This window comes from Amblyomma americanum, chromosome 8 (assembly GCF_052857255.1).
Source record: "Amblyomma americanum isolate KBUSLIRL-KWMA chromosome 8, ASM5285725v1, whole genome shotgun sequence".
NCBI classification, from domain to species: Eukaryota; Metazoa; Arthropoda; class Arachnida; order Ixodida; family Ixodidae; genus Amblyomma; species Amblyomma americanum.
This window is the reverse complement of record NC_135504.1, coordinates 80,717,448-80,739,308: the sequence shown is the minus strand read 5'-3', so window position 1 is coordinate 80,739,308 and position 21,861 is coordinate 80,717,448. Positions and strand designations below refer to the sequence as shown.

The following is a 21,861-nucleotide window of genomic DNA, read 5'->3' as shown; positions in this document are numbered from 1 at the left end:
GGTAGCACAACAAAGGTCGCAGGATAGGTATGTCTTTTGACAGTCACTCACTCTCTGCATTGTCCTGATGGCGTAATGAGGTGGCTTCCTGTGGTGCGAATTTGTGCGCCGTCCCAAGCCGTTGTAACTTTTCTCAGCTGCGCAGCGAATGTTCCATTCATCACTGAGTACTTGGCTCCTGTGTCGACTAGAGCGGTAACTTTCGGGCCATCGATAGTCACTTCTAAGTTGGTGGTCCTGGCTCTCATTGCATGTCGCTCTCGGCGTCGGGTCACGGCTTCGTCGCGTATGCGAGCCGCGGGTGGGGCGTCTGGTCGAAGCTTTTCTGGGTGGTGGCGTCGTTTTGAAGGCAGTTTGCGTCGTGGTCGGGGTTGTCACTTTGTGCAGCGTCGGTGCAGCAAGTGTAGGTTGTGCAGGTTCTGCAGGTTCTGCATGCGGCGTCGCGGGTGCAGCGTCTTCATGGGGCATGGTCGGTGGAGGATCTTTGGTGTTTCGCTCGTGAGCAACCTCGCCTCCAGAGGTTGCTGTCCTTAGTTTCCCCTACGGGGGCTGGGAGTCCTTCCTCGTACTGCGGCTGCGTAGCTGCGGCATGGCGACGCAAAGCGCGAGGTTGACAGCGATGGTGAGCGCGAAAAGCGGTTCAGCGTGTACTCCTCTTGATGCCGGTACTCGTCGATATCCTGCGGATGTTGGCTGAAGCGTGGTCGTGGGTTGTTAACGGCAAATCCTCGAAGACCGATAAGTCGGTACGGGCAGTGACAAAGAATATGGCCGGCCTCACCACAATGGAAGCATAACGGCCGTTTCTCAGAAGTCCACCAGGCGTCGCATTTCCTGGGGCTTGAGTGTCGATCGTAGGCTGGGCAGGCGGGGGCAGGGAGGTGGCGTTTGGGAACAAGTTGTTCATGTCGGACAGGATGCAGGGCTTGTCGCTGGGGCTGAGGAGTCCTTACTGCAGCGGCTTAGGTCATGGCCTGGGGTTCTGTGGCCGTCGGGGTACCAAGTGCCTGTTGCACTTCTTCCCGTACCACATCCATCAGAGTCGCTGCTTGTGGCTGTGGGGAGGATAGCAGTAAAAGTAGCAGCGTCTTTTCGCTGTCCGGTACGGTCCGGCAGGATCTCGAACTCAAGGCTCCTCTCCCTGGAGACGTCGGGTGGCTCGCTGAGCTGCTGGCTCATCCTCGGGTGCGAAGACGAAGCGCTGAGGGCTGGCGTCACAACTTGAAGGGGGCGTCCAGAACATGGAAGGTTACCCCGCACCTCCACCAGATGTCACGTAGTGGTGTCGGTAATTGAAGCAGCGATGAAGACGGATAAAAGTTCTTCTAAAAGAAAACTTTTTATTGGGTTGACTTGCGCCCAAATTGGACTGAATCACTCGGCAGCGGCGAAGCGACAAGCGTGCTCGGCGGTCGTCGAACAGATTGCCCGCCGCTGTCGGCCGTGCTCAATTTAAAGCTGATAGTGAACTTTCGAGATAAAGCGTGCAAAGTTACTAGAACATTCCGGAACAACGTAGAATCAGTTCTGCCTGGATGTGATCCATCGAGATAAATCTAGTCGCGTCTTGCATTGCAAACAAAGCGATAAAGTGGTGTGGCGGAAGATTTGAAGAATGAACAAACACTGCAAATATTCGCGGGAATATATATAGATTGTAAGGCTAAAGAAGAAGATGCGTCGGATGATTTGAAAAGAAGAAGACGAGGTGACAGTGTTCTCGAGAGTTTTTGCCAGCGCTACGCTTGTGTGTCTTTTGCCGATCTGATCCCAGACTGCTGCCGTTGCCGTTCCCGTCGCCCCAGTACCTCGTAACAAACCCCCCGTTACATTTGGAGGGGGTGCTAGCGCGCGACTTGCGTACCGTTGCTGAAGTCGTCACGCTGTGTCAAAGCTTTGAGCAGTTGCGCAAGCAGCGGATTCTGACACGCCAGCGGCCACAGCAGGTTGAGTCGCTCGCTGGGCTCACGCCTGCTCCTGACCCCTCGCTGCTACAGCAGATTAAAGACTTCGTGCGGGAAGAAGTGGCACGTCAACTTTCCTTTCTGCCGAGCGCTCACGACCGACCATCATATCTGACTCCAGCGCTCCGACATACAATTCAAGAGCAAGTTGCTGAGGCTCTTCCACCGGCTCATCCGTCACCACCTGTCACGGTTCCGCTGACATACGCTGACGTTGTCGCCAGACCACAACCTGTGGCGGCTCCGCTCACATATGCCGAAGCCGTCGCGAGACCGCCTCCTGTCGCGGCTCCAGTGACATATGCCGATGTCGTAGCAAGACCGCAGCCGCCAATCTATAGTGCGCCTCCGGCGCATTTGCGAGGGCCAGTGGCTTACCGACGACCTACTCCAAGGGTCAGCGATTCCTGGCGCACAACGGACAATCGGCCGATTTGCTTCTTTTGTGGTCTCCCAGGTCATGTAGCTCGGCATTGCCGCCGTCGTCTCCCGGACGCGGAAATTCCTCGCCAAGCTCCTGGGTACTGGCCCCCACCGAGTCAGTACTCTGTACCAGCTGCGCCGCCGCAAAGTCGTACTTCCTCGCCGGACCGTTCTACCCTCTCCAGCCGCCGGCCCTCTTCTCCACGACGCCGGTCTATTTCGCCTATGCGACGTCGCCCCACCGCTAACCAGGAGGAAAACTAGGCGCCGCAGTTCCTGAGGCGAGAACTGCGTCCACAACGAACTTCGAAAGGCCTCATCCGTCAGCCGCTAACCTCATTGAAATTTCCGTCGACAGCGTTTCTGTCATGGCGCTTGTCGACACTGGTGCTGCCGTTTCCGTCATGGACGCAAAGCTGTGTAGTTCTTTAAGAAAAGTAAGGACGCCAATTGCTGGACTCTCACTGCGCACCGCCAGCGCTCAGAACATCCAGCCGTCAGCAGCGTGTACCGCTCGCGTTGTAATCCAGGGGACCATTTATGCCGTCGAATTCGTCGTACTGCCCTGCTGTTCTCATGCTGTTATCCTGGGCTGGGATTTCCTATCGCGCCATGCTGCTATCATCGATTGTGCTCGAGCTGAAGTCGAGATCTCTCAGCTGCCCGAAGCTGTCTTGAACACTGCCCCTCCTGGTGCCTGTGTTAAGGCCCTAGTTGCCGAAGACATTGACCTGCCTCCCTGCTCTTCAGTCCTCGTACCCCTCTCTTGCGGCCCTCTTCGCGACGACACTGTCCTCTTCACTCCGTCCCCTATCTTTCTGCACCGCAAGTGTCTGCCTCTGCCATACGCTGTACTGACTATATCCGCTGGCCTCTCCGTACTGCTCGTGTCTAACCCATTCTCGTTCCCCAACGCCTTGCGCCTAGGTGAATGTCTCGGCACGGTACAACCATTCGCGTCTCTGCTCATCCGCGAAGAGACGGACGACGCGCCGCACCTCTCCATAGCCGCACTCAGCCCACCTACTACTGCGCCCGATCCCTCCTCAACCGAAGCATTCCTTCGCTCCATCGACGACAACCTTCCAGCGCCGCAAAGGGCACAGCTTCTCACTTTACTTAATCAGTTTCGCTCATCATTTGACTCACATCAAAGTTCCTTGGGCCAAACTTCCACTGTCACCCATGCCATCGACACAGGTGACCACGCACCGCTGCGACAACGTCCCTATCGTGTGTCTGTCGCCGAGCGCCAAGTTATTGAAGACCAAGTCGACAAGATGCTCCAGAGTGGCGTCATTCAGCCCTCAAGCAGCCCATGGGCGTTGCCTGTGGTGCTCGTCAAAAAGAAGGATGGCTCCATACGCTTCTGTGTAGATTACCGCCGCCTTAATAAGATTACGCGCAAAGATGTCTATCCCCTCCCGCGCATAGACGACGCTCTGGACTCTTTGCAAGGGGCCGAACTCTTTTCATCTCTTGATTTGCGTTCCGGGTACTGGCAAGTTCCTATGAAAGAAGCCGATCGCCCCAAAACCGCCTTTGTGACACCGGATGGCTTGTATGAATTTACGGTGATGCCCTTCGGGCTTTGTAACGCCCCCGCGACTTTTGAGAGGATGATGGACACCATTTTGCGCGGACTTAAGTGGAAGACATGCCTTTGCTACCTCGACGACATTGTGGTCTTTTCCCCGGACTTTGACACCCACCTCTCCCGTTTGAAGCACGTCTTGACCTGCCTCTCTGACGCCGGCCTGCAGTTGAACTTAAAAAAATGCCGTTTTGCCGCTCGTCAATTAACCATCTTAGGTCATGTTGTCTCTAAGCAGGGCGTCAGTCCCGACCCAGCGAAACTTCGTGCTGTGGTTGACTTTCCCAAACCTACCTCCATCAAAGACCTGCGCAGCTTCCTGGGTTTGTGCTCATATTTCCGCCGGTTTATTCGCAACTTTGCGTCCATTGCTGCGCCTTTGACTCAACTGCTGTCTGGAAGTGCTGATTTATCACTGTGGTCTCCAGCGTGCGACGACGCATACACCACCTTGCGCCGTCTCCTCACGGCGCCGCCCATTCTGCGCCATTTCGACTCGGCCGCTCCTACCGAAGTGCACACGGACGCCAGCGGTGTTGGCCTCGGCGCTGTCCTCGCCCAACGAAAACCTGGCTTTGACGAATACGTCGTTGCTTATGCTAGCCGCACACTCACACCAGCAGAACGCAACTACTCCGTAACTGAAAAAGAGTGTTTGGCGATTGTATGGGCCCTCGCGAAGTTTCGACCGTACATTTATGGGCGCCCTTTTGACGTTGTGACCGACCACCATGCGCTCTGTTGGCTTTGCAACCTGAAAGACCCCTCCGGCCGCCTCGCTAGGTGGGCCCTTCGCTTGCAAGAATATGATATCCGCGTCGTGTATCGCACCGGCCGCAAGCATCAAGACGCCGATGCACTGTCACGCTGCCCCCTTCCAGCCGAGATCGCCAGCCTTTCCACCTCCGACGCTTCTCTGCCCTTGCTTCGCCTCAGCGACATGCCTTCAGCGCAACGCATGGATCCCTGGATCGCTTCCCTTCTCGACTTTCTCGCCAACCCGACGGCTGCTTCACCGTCACGTGCGCTCCGCCGCCAAGCTGCCCATTTTGCGATCCGTGACACCCTACTTTATCGCCGTAACTACAACTCCGAAGGTCGCAAGTGGCTGCTCGTTATTCCACGTCACTTACGCTCGGAGATATGCGCATACTTCCATGCTGCCCCCCACAGCGGTCACGCGGGCGTTTTCAAGACCTACACCCGCATACGGCTGCGCTACTACTGGCGCGGAATGTACACCTTTATCATGAAGTACGTGCGCGCATGCATTCCCTGCCAACGTCGCAAGACACCTCCCCATCGTTCTGCTGCTGAGCTGCAGCCGTTACCATGCCCTCCACGCCCGTTCGACCGCGTTGGCATTGATTTATACGGTCCGCTTCCATACACTGCAGACGGCAACCGTTGGGCTGTAGTAGCGGTGGATCACCTTACACGATATGCCGAAACTGCTGCCCTTCCGGCTGCCAAAGCGACGGACGTCGCCTCCTTCATTTTGCACCGATTCATCCTTCGCCACGGTGCACCTCGTGAACTGCTCAGTGACCGAGGCCGCGTGTTCTTATCTGAGGTGGTGAAGGCGCTTCTCAAAGAGTGCAACACGATTCACCGAACTACCACCGCCTATCATCCGCAGACCAATGGCCTCACTGAGCGATTTAACCGCACACTCGGAGACATGCTCTCCAAGTACGTCGCTTCTGACCACACGAATTGGGATCTCGTCCTTCCGTACGTTACCTATGCGTACAATACCGCTACGCAGTCTACCACCGGATTCTCTCCTTTCTTCCTACTTTACGGCCGCCAACCCTCTGCTACTATCGACACTATCCTCCCTTACCGCCCTGATGAATCCGAATATCGGCCTGTTTCCGACGCCGCGCAACACGCCGAAGCCTGCCGCCAAATTGCCCGGTCACTCACCACGGACACCCAGCATCGCCAGCGCTCCCGCCTCGGCCAAGACCAAACCCCACCGAACTACACTTCTGGTGCACTTGTGTGGCTCTGGATCCCTTCAGGAACTCCCGGTCTCTCCTCAAAATTTCTTGCGAAGTACCATGGTCCCTACCGTGTGCTGGAGCGCACCTCTCCGGTTAATTATATCGTGGAACCCCTCACGCCGTCTCCTGATCTCCGCCGCCGAGGACGGGAGACCGTTCATGTCCAGCGCCTCAAGCCCTACTACGACCCCGCCGTCTTGCCATCATCCTAAGTCGCCAGGATGGCTCCTCTTGTCCCCGGGGTGATTGTAAGGCTAAAGAAGAAGATGCGTCGGATGATTTGAAAAGAAGAAGACGAGGTGACAGTGTTCTCGAGAGTTTTTGCCAGCGCTACGCTTGTGTGTCTTTTGCCGATCTGATCCCAGACTGCTGCCGTTGCCGTTCCCGTCGCCCCAGTACCTCGTAACAAACCCCCCGTTACAATATATATATGTTGAGATTTCATATTAATAAGAAAAAGCCATTTTTATCTCTAATGCCTACAGACAATAGCATTTATTCTTGGTGGATCAGGCCTTTGCATAAAGGATATAAAATCGTTAGACAGTTTCTGTTTGTCAATCATAGTTATTAAGAGGGAACTGAAGGGGCTAGGGCTTCTGTGCGGAAGGGAGCATTCTGTTCCCCTATTGTTCTCCGTAATATATTTTGATGTATGATGCATATCTTGCAGTGCTCATGTATATTAGTGCTTGAGTGCAATAAATGAATGTAATAATTTGTATTTTGCTTCTGTTATTCTTTAAACAGTCTAGGATAGAGAGTGTTGTACGTGAAAGAATATGTGCTCCACGTATGCGTTCTATATTTCCGGTCACAAGGAATAAAGATAATCCGGTAAAACTTAACTTGTTTAATTGGCCGAATGGTAAAAGAAAACTTTACAGCAGAGGTTGGAAACACGGCCTTTCCGTTCAGCGTCCCGCACAACCACTGTCCCGATGCCGGGCCGAGTCCTCCCTTTCCTCCTTTCCCGCGCCGTTCCTGAAAAGCGGCGACAGGCAAACGAACCGGCCGATGACCCCGCAGACCGCCGCCCGGTTCATCCGGGCGCCCGCCGCCTGGTCCGCCCGCGCGCACATACACACACACACACACACACACACACACACACACACACACACACACACACACACACACACACACACACACACACACACACACACACACACACACACACACACACACACACACACACACACACACACACACACACACACACACACACACACACACAGCACTCCCGCCGTCCTGGGTTCGTTGGCCGATAACATCGCGCACCGCACGGCGCCGTCTCAACTCTTTGTCTCCGACACACTCCCCCCCAAATGATGGAAGTATTTGTTAGCCGGAGAGTTCCAAAGGGTATATAAGTTGAATCGGCCGCCGAAGTCTTGCCCCCACCTGGCATTCGGACCTCAAAAGCTCTTGCCTTGTTGTCTCTTCCAGTGAAAGCCCTTTCAATCATTCCAAGCTTCCACATTTGGCGCGGCTGCAGAGCTTCTTTTAAGAGGACCACATCGCCAATGTCAACTTGTCTTCCACGCTGATCGCCTTTGGAATGTGTCAGCTGCAACTCCTTTAAGTATTCAGAGCACCAGCGCTTCCAGAACCCCTCCAACGCTTTATCACGAGTCGAGATATGTCGCAGGTGGTCACAGGTCAGAGCGGCGATTTCCTTTCGTTGTAGTGCGGGTAGAGAGGTCAGTCGTTTTCCGGTAAGAAACATAGCAGGGCAAAGGGGCTCCGGTTCATTTGACTCTGAGTAAACGTGTGTAAGTGGGCGGGAATTCAGTACAGCTTCCACTTCGGTCAGCGTAGTTGTCATTTCCTCAAGTGTAAGGTAGCCTCTTCCGAGAGTCTTCTTCAACGCTTGCTTCGTCAGTCCGACAAGACGCTCGTAGAAGCCACTCCACCAGGGTCCGCGTTCTACAATGAATTTCCACTGAACCCGAGCGCTTACAATGTACTCTTGCACCTGGCCACTTCGCATCGCATCCCAGAGACGTCCCAAATCCTTGTTCACTTTCTTGAATGTGAGAGCGTTATCACTGTAGATGGTGCTCGGAAGTCCTCGTCTGGCGGTGAATCTTTGAAATGCGAGAAGGAATGAGCTCGCTGACATATCGCTGACCAGTTCCAGATGGATAGCTCGAGTGACTGCGCAGGTGAACAGCGCTATATAGCACTTGGTTGGAGAGGTCCCCTTGACAACGAGTGGCCCGGCAAAATCAACACCGGTCACCTGAAAGGGTTGGGCCTCGGTTATGCGGTCTTTAGGTAGTGGAGCAGTCACTTGATTTGCTGGTTGAGCGTTGAACCATTGGCATGTTACACATTCTTTTAGAGTCCTCTTCACCATCTGCCTCGCTCCGATCACCCAATACCTTTCCCTGAGCTGCGTTAAGGTGCAACGTATCCCTCCGTGCAGCACTTTGCGGTGACAGTAAAGAGCAAGCAGCTTCGATAGGTCGCTCTGCTTAGGTATCACGACGGGATGCTTAGCGTCATAGTCCAGGTGACTACGTTGTAGCCGTCCATCAATTCTCAGGATTCCCTTGTCGTCCACCATAAGAGAAGCATTTCTGAGTGGAGAGTCAACGGGGAAAGCTTGCTGGTTATGAACGCTTTTTAGCTCTCTGTGAAAGCCTTCCCTGTGCTCGTTGCGGATCCAAAATATTTCAGCCTGATCGAGTTCTTCGGCGGTAAGAGCTCCGACTTCATCGTTGCGTCGTCTCATCCTTGAGACGAATCGGAGCACCCAAGCTGTGACTCTGATCAGTCTGATGAAGGAGCTGTAGCGCTGAATGTCCATTAATGAAGGGAATTGCACTTGGGATGACATGGCCGGCAGCGCCTTTGTTGGCTGTTTTAGCTCCAGTTCCGCATCAGAGAACGCGTTCTGTACTAGTCCCTGTGGCCACTCGCCATCAGGTTTGCAGAGCCACTGGCGCCCTGTCCACCACACGTCGCTGGCCGCAAGGCGAGAAACGGAAACGCCGCGCGTCAGGAGGTCCGCAGGATTCTCTTTTCCTGGGCAGTGCCTCCATTCATAGCCGCCGGTGACGCGCTGAATCTCGCATACACGGTTTCGCACAAACTGCTGCCAGCGTCCCGCATCTCCTCGTATCCAGTGGAGCGCTATCGCAGAGTCGGTCCACAAAATTACTCGACCAGGGTGCAGGCCGATCGTGCTTAGGATGTAGCTGCATAGTCGAGCAGCGAGCAAACATGCCATGAGTTCCAGCCTCGCTAGAGTGAGTTCTTTCAGGGGGGCCACTCTCGATTTGCTCATCACGACCGTTGAATTCAGGCCGTCCTCCGAGGCGATGGTAAGGTATGCGACCGCCCCATAAGCCACGGGACTGGCGTCTGCAAAGATGTGTAGATCCGTCTTTGTTGACTGCCCGTTTACGTCCGCCCCATAGTACCGCGGCACCTGTACTTCAGAGAGGTGTTTTAATTCACCGTGCCATGTAAGCCACCTTTCGGCTACATCACTTGGTAGGGGATTATCCCACTCCACGTTTCGTCGCCGCAGATTCTGAAACAAGATCTTGGCGCGCACGATAAAGGGTGACAGCCATCCCAACGGGTCGTAAATCCGTGCCGTAGTTTGTAGCATGGATCGTTTGGTGTCTGGTTTACCAGTGTCGTCTGTGACGCACGACGCAAAGGTCAGGCGATCTGTAATGGGGTCCCATGCCAGTCCTAATAACTTGAGTACACCGGACACAAATCCCAGAGGCTTGGTTTCGTTACAGTCTTGCCCAAATAGCTGGCACAGCCTCTCATTGTTCGACGACCACTTGTGCAGCTTCATCGAGGCGGCGCGGAAGATTGCATTGGCCTTGGTGTATAGCTTCGCTGCCTCTTCTTCGTCATCTGCACCAGTTAGTAGGTCATCTACATAAAGGCCTTGCTGCATCTGGCTCGCGGTGTGGGGAAAACCTTCCTCGCACAATTTCAGGTGGTGCTGAAGAGTAGCGGAGAGTAAGAATGGGCTCGCAGTGGTTCCAAACGGAACTCGCTTCATGCGCCACGTTTCAATGGGAGGCAACGGAGAACCGGGCTGAGGGGTCTCTCGGAACCAAAAAAATCGAAGGGCGTCTCTGTCTTGTTCTCGGATTGCAATTTGCATAAAGGCCTGTTGGATGTCAGCGACAAGTGCAACTTGGTACTTGCGGAAATTAAGAAGGAGCCCCACGAGGTCCGCAGTTAGGTTGGGTCCTGTCTCTAAGTTATCATTGAGACTCTTGGAATTCTTTCCGCGGGAGGAAGCATCAAATACGACCCTCAGTTTTCGGGAATCGCGAATGACTACTTGATGAGGCGTGATAAACGCAGTGGTTGCGGATGGTCTCGTCTTCTACCCGTTCTGCAATGTCGGAGACGCCATACTGCCTAATGGTCGTGTCATACGCTTGGAGCAGGTCAGGAGCCCTCCTGAGCCGGTTGGCCAGCTGACTGAGTCGCTTCAGCGCAATTTCCTTGTTGTCCTCGAGTGAAATCTCAGATTTCCAGGGCAACGCAACTTCATAACGATTACCGTCTCGCTTGATGTTGTCCTCAAAAAACTCCAAGGCCTCACATGGTTTTTCGTTGTCTTCGCTCTCATTCACCCCAATTGATTCTAAGGTCCAAAATTTGGTCAGAATATCAGTTGTTTCTTTTTCAATCACTGAAGTTCGCAGTGTCACGGTGTGGAGGCAGTTTGTCTGCTCGATATCACTCTCAATAGGCCCTTGAACAGTCCACCCAATTGATGTTTCTACTGCCCTCAGTCGTTTTTCTAATTTGACACATCTGCCCGTCGTGAAGTCCCATAAATGATCAGACCCGATGAGCAGCTCAACCTTTTCTGCACCGCTGTCTGTTGAGAAGTCAGCTGCTTCGTACCCGAGGGATATCAACTTTTGCAGTACATTTCCCGGTGGCAAGGGTATCGGCTGGTCACAAATTACATCTGTTTCCAACTCTTCGAGCTCGCGCTCACATCCGCGCCTCGTCTTTAGCGTAACTCTGACTCTTCGGAACTCGCGTTCCTCTTGGTGGCCTCCGAACACACCGACAGTCAGCCTTTCATGCCCGAGAAGCGTGCATCCCATTTTCCGTGAGGTGTCAGAGGTGATGTAGGAGCGCTGACTTCCTCCGTCGAACAGGACTCGCACCTGCGCGTTGGAAGTTTCTCCACTACATAACGCAGTCGTGGTCTGTAACAAAACTGTTCTTTTGAGAGCGGAGCTGTCTCCCGTAGTCGTAGCTTGGAGGCTTATCTGTGCATTAGTCACTGTTCGGTTCGCTTCGGGTGGCCTGTTACTTGAGTACGTCGGGTCGCACATCGTGCTGGCATCCTTCTTGCGGCATTTGTTGCACTGCAGGTTTACGCGGCATGCTCGTGACCGATGTCCAGTTCTCGTGCACCTAAAGCAACGGCAAAAGTCGTTTCTTCTCCTCTAGACCTTTTGAGGCGTCGCAGTTGTGCGTTTGGTGATCGTTACAGTCACAGAAGAAGCAGGTCAGCGGGCTCGAGCTCTGATGCAACATCGCTGTGGATGGGACATGCTTGTCATGCGTTTTACGAAGCTGCTTGTGACTCTCTTTAGTGCCTTCTTTAGGTTGCCGACAGAGGTCCATGCCTTGCAGTGCAGCCAAGTTCTCTCTGCTTTCGACCTCTACTCTCAAAAAGGAGAGTAACTTAGAAAATGAAGAGACGGTACCTTTTCCAGTCTCGTCCGTAGTGTGCGATGAGGCATCGGAGACGGAGCCTTGTTGCTCTCTGGCGAGACGGTCGGTGTCGGCAACGCACCTTCGGTTGGAGTCTAGCAGAATGTCGCGTGGCATTGCTCGTTGTGCAATCGGAAGTAGCATTGAACTGAAGGTGTCCAACTTCCGTCCGAGCGCTTCCAGTCCTCTGATGTGCGCCGCCAAGGTGTCGTAGAGACGGCGAAGACCACGGACATCATCTGAAGAACGCACCGGCTTCAAATCAATTAGACTCTTGAGGTGTTCTTGCACAAGAAGTTCTTCGTTTCCAAACCGCTTCCTCAAGAGTTGGATAGCGTCGTAACATCGTGACGTCGATGGAAGGCCCGCCAGCGCAGCAGCCGCATCACCTGTCACCGATGCTCGCAGGTAGTGAAACCTGTCTGTGTCAGTCAAGTCTTCGTTTTTATCCGCTACCTGCTCAAACACTTCCCAAAAGGCTTGCCAGTCCGAGCGCCGCCCGGTGAATTTGATCAGTTCAATTTTCGGCAGCTTTACTCTCGTCTTCACCGACGTGGTCGTTATGGGGGCTGGCGTGGTCGTTTGGATGGCAGTGCCACTGCCCGCCGAATTCACGGCAGCCTCCGTTGTTGACGAACCACTGTCGACTCGAAGTTGCAGTACAGCAAGGCACGCTGTAATACGGTCTTGATAATCATACACTTGCTGATATTCGTTTTCAGCATCTTCTTCCGGTACTAATGGCTCAATTTCTTCGTTGACGTGCTCTAGCTGTTGCTGCAGCTTAATGAGTCGAGCGTGGAACGATACAGCTTCTGTAATCGTGTGGGACGCTTGTCGCTCCTCAGTTTCGTTGGTAAGCTTCGTAATTTGCAAGCGTAATGCTCTTCGTTTCTTTAAAAGGCGCTCCATTCTCTTCTACAGTTCGTTTAGCCAATTAGTTTACCGGATTGATGACATGGATATTCGTCGTTGCCGAGACTTACGTGAAATGGATGCGTTGATCGTGAGCGTTGGAGCGATGTAGCGATGATCTCACAAATCCACAGCAGAAGTCCCGGGTTTCGGCACCAAACTTGTTGTACGTGAAAGAATACGTGCTCCACTTAAGCGTTCTATATTTCCGGTCACAAGGAAGAAAGATAATCCGGTAAAACTTAACTTGTTTAATTGGCCAAATGGTAAAAGAAAACTTTACAGCAGAGGTTGGAAACACGGCCTTTCCGTTCAGCGTCCCGCACAACCACTGTCCCGATGCCGGGTCGAGTCCTCCCTTTCCTCCTTTCCCGCGCCGTTCCTGGAAAGCGGCGACAGGCAAACGAGCCGGCTGATGACCCCGCAGACCGCCGCCCGGTTCATCCGGGCACCCGCCATCCGGGCGCCCGCCGCGTGGTCCGCCCGCGCGCACACACATACACGTGCACACACACACACACAGCACTCCCGCCGTCCTGGGTTCGTTGGCCGATAACATCGCGCACCGCACGGCGCCGTCTCAACTCTTTGTCTCCGACAGAGAGTTCACAAAATGATTTTGTAGTGCGGAAACATTGTTGATCAAGATGTTATACAGTGTAGGTAACACATTTCCAGACGTTGATAAGTTGATGGGTGGCAATTATACTTTCTTCATATTTGAGCCTTTGGATAACGGTGGCCAATTGTTGGAAGACCGTTGATAGGGTGTTGGTAGTAGACATTGTTGGTAAGTGGTGGATAAGAAGTATGTGGAATGTGTTGATAAGGGGACGATAAGAAGTTTAAAGACTTTCTATGTACTTGAGTTTTTGGATAACGGCGGCCAATTGTCCGAAGGCCATTGATAGGGTGTTGGTAGGCATTGTCGGTAAGTGGTTGATATGAAGTATATAAGGAGATAAGGAGATTATATGAAGTATAGAATTTCTATGTACTTGAGTCTTCTGGATAACGGTGGTTGTTGGAAGATGGTTGATAGGTTGTTACTACAAAGTATAAAAACATTTAAAAGACTGTCTATTCAATGTCTGTATGTTGTATTAACATTTGTCTGAAGACTTCCTAAAGAATGTTACTAAAAAGTTTTGTAAAGGTAGATCACGCGGCTGGGACAATACGTTTTTGAAAATTTTGGTTACACTTAGCAGGGACACATTCTTTGTGTGTGTGTACGGTGTATATATATATATATATATATACATACTTATGAACTAACACACTACTTAAAAACTTGGGTTTACTGACGTTTCGACTGGGGAGCAGCACAAGTAATCCCAAGGAATCGGCACATCGCTTAACCGCTACATGACTGCCCCAGGAGTGGTAAAAGGACTCCCAGCAGTGTATCAATGTCAATAGAAAAAGACCAATTCCGCATTTACGGGCATTAACCCATTATTGCTATCCGAACAACTTTCATCCGTGTACAATAGATCCGAACACCTAAGGCAAAATAAAAACCGAAGTGTTATTGCACCTAATTCTCATTTGGCCTAACTACGCAAATCGACCATCACTTTTTTTTACTAGATTGTCGGCACCTTGCACACACTGAGCACCTGCTGTATTGTCTTCACCAGGCACGATGAATCTCATTCGGTGCTTAAAGTCTCAATGGTTTTTATTTTGTTTAATGTCCTGCTTTGTTAGATTGCTATGTTAAACATATTTGCAGAAGCATGCTTCGACAGATTATGCAGTATAGGAATATTGTGAGTACTTTTTAATGTGGAATTTTGTAGGGTAGTGAATTGCTATATTCAGTGATAGTGAACAACATTTAAAGCATAATGCCCAGCAATAGATAGTCTCCAAGACCACAGATTTGCACGTTTAAGCATGTGTAGCTTGCGGGCTTTGTAGAGGTCGTCGCTCTGCCCGTCTGTGCTTACAAGTTTGTTCATTCCAGGTTGCGGTCCCGGCGGGCTGTTGCCCGCTCGGATCCCGCCCCCGAGCGACGACGTCTGAGAACCAGCTGTTCCTGCCCCAGCGCCAGGCCTGCTGCCTTGTTGTCTAGGGCTCGATGACCCTCCTGCCTCCTGCGACGCGCTCCACGAAAGCAAATGTTTCTACTTTACCGTGCCGGAGCTTGTTCCGGCAGACGACCCCATCGAGGCGGTTGTCGGTGTCATTGGTCTGCAGTACCTGCAGCACCTCAGCGGAACAAAGTTCCTTTGTGCCATGAGCTCGATGGCTCAGGTGACGAAAATGGTAGCGGCGGGCAGCTTCCTCATCGCTGGAAAGCAAGCGCCGCTGACGCAGATCGCCGCGCCAGTGGTGTACGTGACAGTGCTCCGTCTACCGCCAACAGTCACGGACGACGCCCTGGCTGCTGCCCTGGGCGCCTACGGGAAGGTGGGAATGGTGTCGGAGCCCGTCTTCAAGAGCCGGGGCTACGTCCAGAACAGGTGCCGCACGAGATGCAGCGGGCGCCGCCGAACTTCCTCACCGTCATGGGCCACCGTACCATGCTCGAGTATCGTGGCATGAAGCAGGTGTGCTCACGGTGCAGAGGAGAGGGTCACCTGGGCGCCGCCTGCACTTCCACGCGCTGCGGTCATTGCGGCGCGTACGGCCGCGAGACGGAGACCTTGCAGGCGACGTGCAAGTGCTGCGTGGGGTTAGCACGCGACCTCGGACTGCGTGCAGCTTCGCTCGTACGCCTCCGCAGCCGCCACCGTTTCCAGCAAGGTGGCAGGCGCAGCACCTACAAGCTACAGCGAGCCCGCTGCTCAGCGGGAAGAGGTTGCAGCGATCTCCGCTGAAGACCAGGTGGAGAAGGAGCCGACTGACTCCTCGGCGCTACAGTCCAAGGGTGCCTCCGACACCGTGGAGTTGGCCTCGCCAGACATTGAGGCGTCGCAGTTCCAGTCGCCCCTGGCGGAGCCTCCAAGCCCGGTCGCTTTGCCTTGCGCCCCCCGTGCGCTGCGAGGATGGCCCGGGCTGGCGTGTGGCAAGGTCCTGGACCTAGACGAGCCGAAGTGCCGGCACACGTTGTCTGATGGGGGCGTTTCGTCATTGGCCGATTCGACCTCCGAAGAAGGTGAGGACGGCGAACAAGGAGAACGCCCTCATGGACGTCTTTTAAGACGCCTAGTCTTCGTCACGACGCCTCCAATTAGGACCTCGGGTCTTAAAGGCCCTCTTCCTCCTCCCCCACTCGGTGGTAGCCTGGGCGCCGCCATTCCGGCGCTCAAATGGCGCCATTATCTTATCGACGCACTTGCTTTGTCGGCGCGGCTGACGAACGATAGAGGGTGTTTGCGCGGGGAAATGTGGCGGTGCGCTTGTGACTGTGTGTTTCTTCCGCAGTCGCGAGCATCAGCGGGACCTTTTCACCACGCAATCATCATTTTCACCACACTATCCCCTTCGCCGGTGTTTTACCGCACCCACAGAGCTGTACCATGCTTTCGTCACAGTCACTGTCGCAGAGGGGTGACCAGGGCGAAGGCAGCCCTGAGTGGTCCGATGGTTGACCCCCTTCCACGGAGCAAGACTATACAGGACGTGAAACTCCCGTCTTCGCGAGCAAGTGCAGGCGACCAGATAAAGTCACAATTGTGTGCACCGACGGGGTCGCATGCAGTGGTGGCACCATGCGGCGCGTCGTAGAAGCTGCAGGGGGCCAGGCGGCTCCGGCGCGTGCTCAAAGCAGACGACAAGCAGTCGAAACGGGTGTTTGCTTCAGCGGACACGCCGTGGCGTTGTATTTCAGTGGTTTCATTCCAGGCCGCCAGACACCACCAGCAGGATAGTGGCACCGCGGGCTTGTGACCTTTTCTGGTCGCCGTAGACAGCGGACTTTCCACTCCTTATAGTTTTCCTCCGTGCCCCCTTCCAACCAGTGCTTACATTACGGCTGCACTATTTCGCATGTATACTTTAATGACAGAATTTGGTGCATCAGCGCTTACTTCATTGAAGATTTTCAGCACCTCCTGTTCCATTGCAGTACTGCCTGGCGATCCTGCAAACGTGAAGTTTCCATCACACGACTACGTTGCTGGCGGCCACATCTAAATTTTTGCCTCTACAGGCCTGGTCTTGCAATCTCCCCATTGTGTCCATATTGTGCTGAGCCGGAAACAATAGAGCACTTTCTTCTATATTGACGTCGCTACTCATCGCTCAGGAGGCAACTGTTAAAATTTCTATTACACAGTCTCAGTTTGTGTCTGTCTTCTGCGAACGTTCTGTCTCTTGGCGCTTCTATGCTTGGCCATACCAATGAGAATATTTGCTCTGCCGTTCAAAATTATCTGCTAGAAACAAAACGTCTACATTCATAAGCTTTCGTACGGTTCATACCATCATAAGCTTTCTTATTTGGGTAATTCCTTTTCGCAATTCCTTCATTTTTTCTTTTTCCCTCCTTTTTTCTTGTAATTACGCCCTTGCCTAAATTTAAGCTTGTTAGACCCCCTAACCACCTGCAACCACCTCTGTCACAGAACCAGAGTTGGCCAATTTTTGCTGCATGAAATCTACAATGCAAAGAGTCACCACCTGGTTATGGCCACTCCCCCTTGTGGTATGTGCCAATTTGTGAGACAAGCAACAACATTAGCAGGCCAGCCTACTGCCACACTTAGTATCCTGCGAGATGCTCCCTCTTCCGACAGGCGTGTGTGCTTTGCGTGACCACGTTCTCTTCTCTTTCAACTTATAGGGCGGAATGGGGTTCGCTTCCTTTCACGTGCAGGGTTTTCGCTCTCCCGATAAGCAACAGGAGGTGCTTCACCTTGCGCGATCGTTCCTCATTGATGTTTTGTTTCTGCAGGAGTGCAATGTTCGCACCTCTGCAGAGGTTATTTCTTTTTGTTTGCGTTTTCGTTGTGATGCATTCTTTTCATTGACGGACTCGTGGTGTTGCAACGTGGCCACTGGAACTAGCCCTGCCTGCTAAGACGAGCTGCCTCCCTCTGCTTGGGGAGGTGACCCCTTCTGCGAACTTGGGGCAGCCCTCGGTGGTCCCTGACCAATGACCTATTCATGGCAGTCCTCGAGGACCGCTAGTGGTTTTTACACCGCCTTTTGCAGTATTCGGCCGCTTTTCGTGGCTTCGGGCTTAGCCGCAGGCTGCTCGGTCTGGCCAGAGGGGAAGAGGAAGCAGAAGTTGGGCCGTGGCCCAGCAACCCAGGCTGCGGGGCAGCGGCTAAGTACCTGGCGGTGTTGCGCTAGCTTGCTAAATTTCTCCTTCCTTTTGTCTGTGCCTGCTTGCTCCTGTTCTGGGGTGATTGGGCGCGGGACGAGAGCTTAATGTCTACTTCTTCTCCCGGCCAGGGGTTTTACCCTTGGTCGGGATCTCTTCGTCAACACCAGCTCCCAATTGATCTCTTTTTCGCAGTGGAGTTCCGAGCATTCCGGTCGCTTTAGTGCTTTCCGATGGAGGCGCTATCTGACTGAACAACCCGGAGGCAGTGCAGGCTGCTCTTCAGTCCACATCAAAGCACTTCATGCGCATTACCGATGTCCGGCAGTTCGGCAGGGGTGGTATTTTGTGCAAGTCACCGGATAAAGACTGCATTGAAGACCTGCTAAAGTGTACGACCTTTTCCTACCACCTGGCGAGTGCATTCATTCCGCCTCATCTAGCATGTTCCAAGGGCTTGGTCCGAGGGGTCGACTCTCGATTGAGCCCTGTGGAAACGCTTGAGAACCTCTCGCCTGCAGGAGTGATTGCTGTCCATCGATGCAGCAGGATGGTTGGCGGAGTAAAAATTCTTATGGAGTCCGTCATTGCCACATTTGAAGGAATATTCTGCCCGTCAGAGATTAAGACTGTACTCTTCGCGCCTTCACCCATCTTCACTTCTCGCCGACACCTACCTCTTCCATTTGCTGACCTTGACATATGCCACGGTGCCACCGAACTCGTCATCTCAAATTCCTTGCCCTATCAGTGCACCTTGCTCTGTGGAGAATGTCTTGGACACATTGAACACCTTGGTTTGCTCATACCCTTCGACGATGGGGCTTTTTGCGGTGGTACCTCCATCGCCGCCCTCACACTGCTTAGTGCTGTCTCCGACCCGCTCTCCCAGGAAATGTTTCACCGTTCAGTGGCCAGCGACCACGACCCAGCTCATCACGAGAAGCTCCTTGCCCGGCTTCACAAGTTCCACTCTTCCTTCGACCACAAGACAACCTCTTTGGGCCGCGCGGCTCCATGACGAGCGCATCCATATATGTATTTCTGATCACATATCGAGCTTCGATTGCTTTACTAGGTGCTTCATTTGTTTTTTAAGCATTTGTGGGAACTCTGAGCTTGCCCATCGAAAGTCGTTTCAGTTTGATGAAACTCAGAATAATGAGCGTCCATTCTTTCTTGTCTCTTATCAGCGAACTAAATCCTCTGTGCTGCATCTTTATGCAATGTATACGGTGCGCAACAATACATTCTCAGTTCACTAAAGCACAAGTGTTAAGTTACGCCAAGCTTAGCCGAGTTTCAAGGGCGCTTGCTCATCGTGCTGTGCTCACTGTGTTCAGTGGACACTTCCCGTGACTTCGTCTACGCCGTCTGGTCTCGCGATCACCTCTTCACTTGAGCATAGAAATAAATTGAAACGAAACTAAAAGCATGCTTACACTGCTGCGCACGATGAAAACTAAAAAAAAGTAAGTGATATGTAGCCTCAAGTGCTCGAAATACGTGCCTCTAGGTGAGCCACCAGCAGTTAGCGAATGGAAAAAGGATTTCAGCTTCGGCTGCACCATGAGTGAGTGGTAGTGGCGTTTGCCTTAAAGTTTATTAAAAAAATAGCTTCGCGCCCTCCGAACTCGGAGGGGCTACAACCAGTGCTCCACGACTCCGACGGCCTGAGCTATTTGGTGCGCCTGCTGCACCATCTGTCTCTGTTCCTACAGGCTTGAGTTGGAAAGAACGACCTCCCACTGCTGAGGCCATTTTGTGGGCAGCATGCATAATTTGACAAGCCCGTGTAGTCTAAACACAGTGTCCTCTCTTTCCCGCTTAGCGGGCATGTGCTGGAGTATAATGTGAGGTGTTTGGGTGTAAGAGGCTTATGTATGGGTATTTTGTTGTCTGTAGCTGCCTCCAAGCTATGGCCTCTTCCCACGTCAGCTGCTGCCGCTTGTGTCACTATCGCGTTGCTTGAATTGATTTGATTTATGAGTGTATAACGTCCCAAAGTGACTCAGCCTATGAGAGATGCCGTAGTGAAGGGCTCCGGAAATTTCGACCACCTGGGGTTCTTTCGCCTCCATCGAAATTCGACCGCCGCGGACGGTCTATCACGTTGCCTTGCCACGCCTGCATACGAACAGTGCACATTCAAATGCCACCAATGTTCTTGGCAAGCTGTAGCGCGTTTAACCCACATTTTACTGGTTTTGTAGAGCTGTAATCCTTGCTGTGAGCCCGTAAAACGCTGCCAGATCACATCATCCTGAACGAAGTGCGGGAATACGCTGTCTGCTTTTCTTTTTTTTTTCACGGACACGCTGTCGAGTACTTTCATGCTCCTACTTTTTTCTTGCAATCCTGTAACGACGCCGTGAGCATGCTTGCTTCCAGAGAAGTTAATTCATGAAAGCGACCACTAATGTATTAGATAGGCTGGGCACTAGTGCTTCCTACTGTTGTGACAAACGTATTTGGTACGCCGCCTCCATAACTTATGTACCATGACGGTTAGTTCATGGCTGGCTGAACATATTGCTCTTCCTACGCAAAGTTCTGGGCTTTCTGACAAAAATATGGGATAATTCGCTTTCTAATCCATCCACCTCATCTCGCATCAGTTGCTAATCTATCGAGTCGTCAGACAAGGTAGCGTAATTTTTTTTACTGGAGGGGAAACTCTGCAGCGAGGCCGAGTCAGTTGAACTCCGCAGGCAGCTGACACGAACAGCATCCAGACAATTCGTCTCGTCCGCCTGTGAGCTGGAGCTTGCGTGTATGCCGCCATTCATGCGCTCAATTATTCCAAGCACGCTCCCGTACTCGCCTGGTCAAGTTCCGGCCATGACCGCGTTTTCTCGCGGATACGAGGAGTGGACACATCTCTCCAGTCAGCTATGCACGGAAAGGAGGGAGTTCTCCTGCTGTCCCAACCCCGCACAAAATCGCGGGCTCTTGAAGGACAACTGGCGTGGTAGGGGAGAACCGAAGTAATCATGCCGAGAGCTTGTGGAAAGCGTGCATCGTGAGCAGTCGATGTTCCCTGATGTTAACGGAAACAACGAAATGAAGAAAAAATACAGGTAAAGAAGAGGAGTTCCTCAAGCTAACTTTCGCCGACCTCCTTCTCATAATTCTGCTGGATGGAGAACATATATCACCGCGCACGGCCCACTGTGTGCCTGCCTCCTGTTTCCTTGGTCCTGAGAGGTGCTAGATTCGATACCACTACAGCAAAGCTGAAGAGCTCAGAAGGGGCGATGAAGGAAAAGAAAAGATGTAGGGTGTTAGCACACACAAATTGTTGCCGCTCAAAAGAGGTCAATGCTTACATTTACCCAAAGCGCAAGATAGACTAGTTTCACCTGAAACACGGATGTTTTACAGGAATGCTTTATAGGAACGTCTTACAAAGATTCTCTCATCCTGGCGTATTCATTGCACAATTACAAGAGCAAAAATTTTCATAGATCTGAGATAGATTTTTGTGACCGTACCTTTATTGAGAACGCATTTTAAGCAGCTTCACTACGGCCGGTACCTAAATAAATAACACATGTACAAGCTTTTCTTTTTCAAAGGAAAATCATTTTTGTGAAAGCGGTTCTTTTGTACAGGTCTTGTTGCTTTCTTTCCGAGCATCAGTTCCAATTTTTTTGTTAATATTGCCTGTCTTTTCTCTTGTTCACAAGCACTCTCTTATAAAAAACACCCAACGCGTACTCTCCCTCTACACAGTTTGTGTCACCCCCTCTCGCGGGGTAAACACGGCGAAAGAAAGATAAAAACGTGAAAAGCTGTTCACAAGTGAAGCGAGGCCATCCATCTGCAAAAGGTATTATCCACAATGTAAGTACCTCATTACACTTGCAACAACCTCGTGCGCAATGCAGCTGTGAGTTCAGCACCTTCAACCGGCCCGAAAGGCGAGAATCAGAGAACTAGTGCTACAAAAAAAAGCTCACCACCAGAAATCATAACGCTGTTTGCAAAACGACTTTCACCATTTTTACT

General features: G+C 52.4%; 2 protein-coding genes across 2 annotated transcripts; both read right to left on the bottom strand.

The window, feature by feature from the left end:
- Window positions 1–374: 374 nt before the first annotated feature.
- On the bottom strand, window positions 375–10,131 carry LOC144102539 (uncharacterized). Its single transcript, XM_077635787.1, has 2 exons — window positions 7,423–10,131; window positions 375–428 (listed from the first exon to the last, which is right to left on the bottom strand). The coding sequence occupies exons 1-2, from the start codon at window positions 10,129–10,131 to the stop codon at window positions 375–377; spliced, it is 2,763 nt and encodes a 920-aa protein (XP_077491913.1).
- Window positions 10,132–10,273: 142 nt separating this feature from the next.
- On the bottom strand, window positions 10,274–11,332 carry LOC144102538 (uncharacterized). Its single transcript, XM_077635786.1, has one exon. The coding sequence runs from the start codon at window positions 11,330–11,332 to the stop codon at window positions 10,274–10,276; it is 1,059 nt and encodes a 352-aa protein (XP_077491912.1).
- Window positions 11,333–21,861: the final 10,529 nt, after the last annotated feature.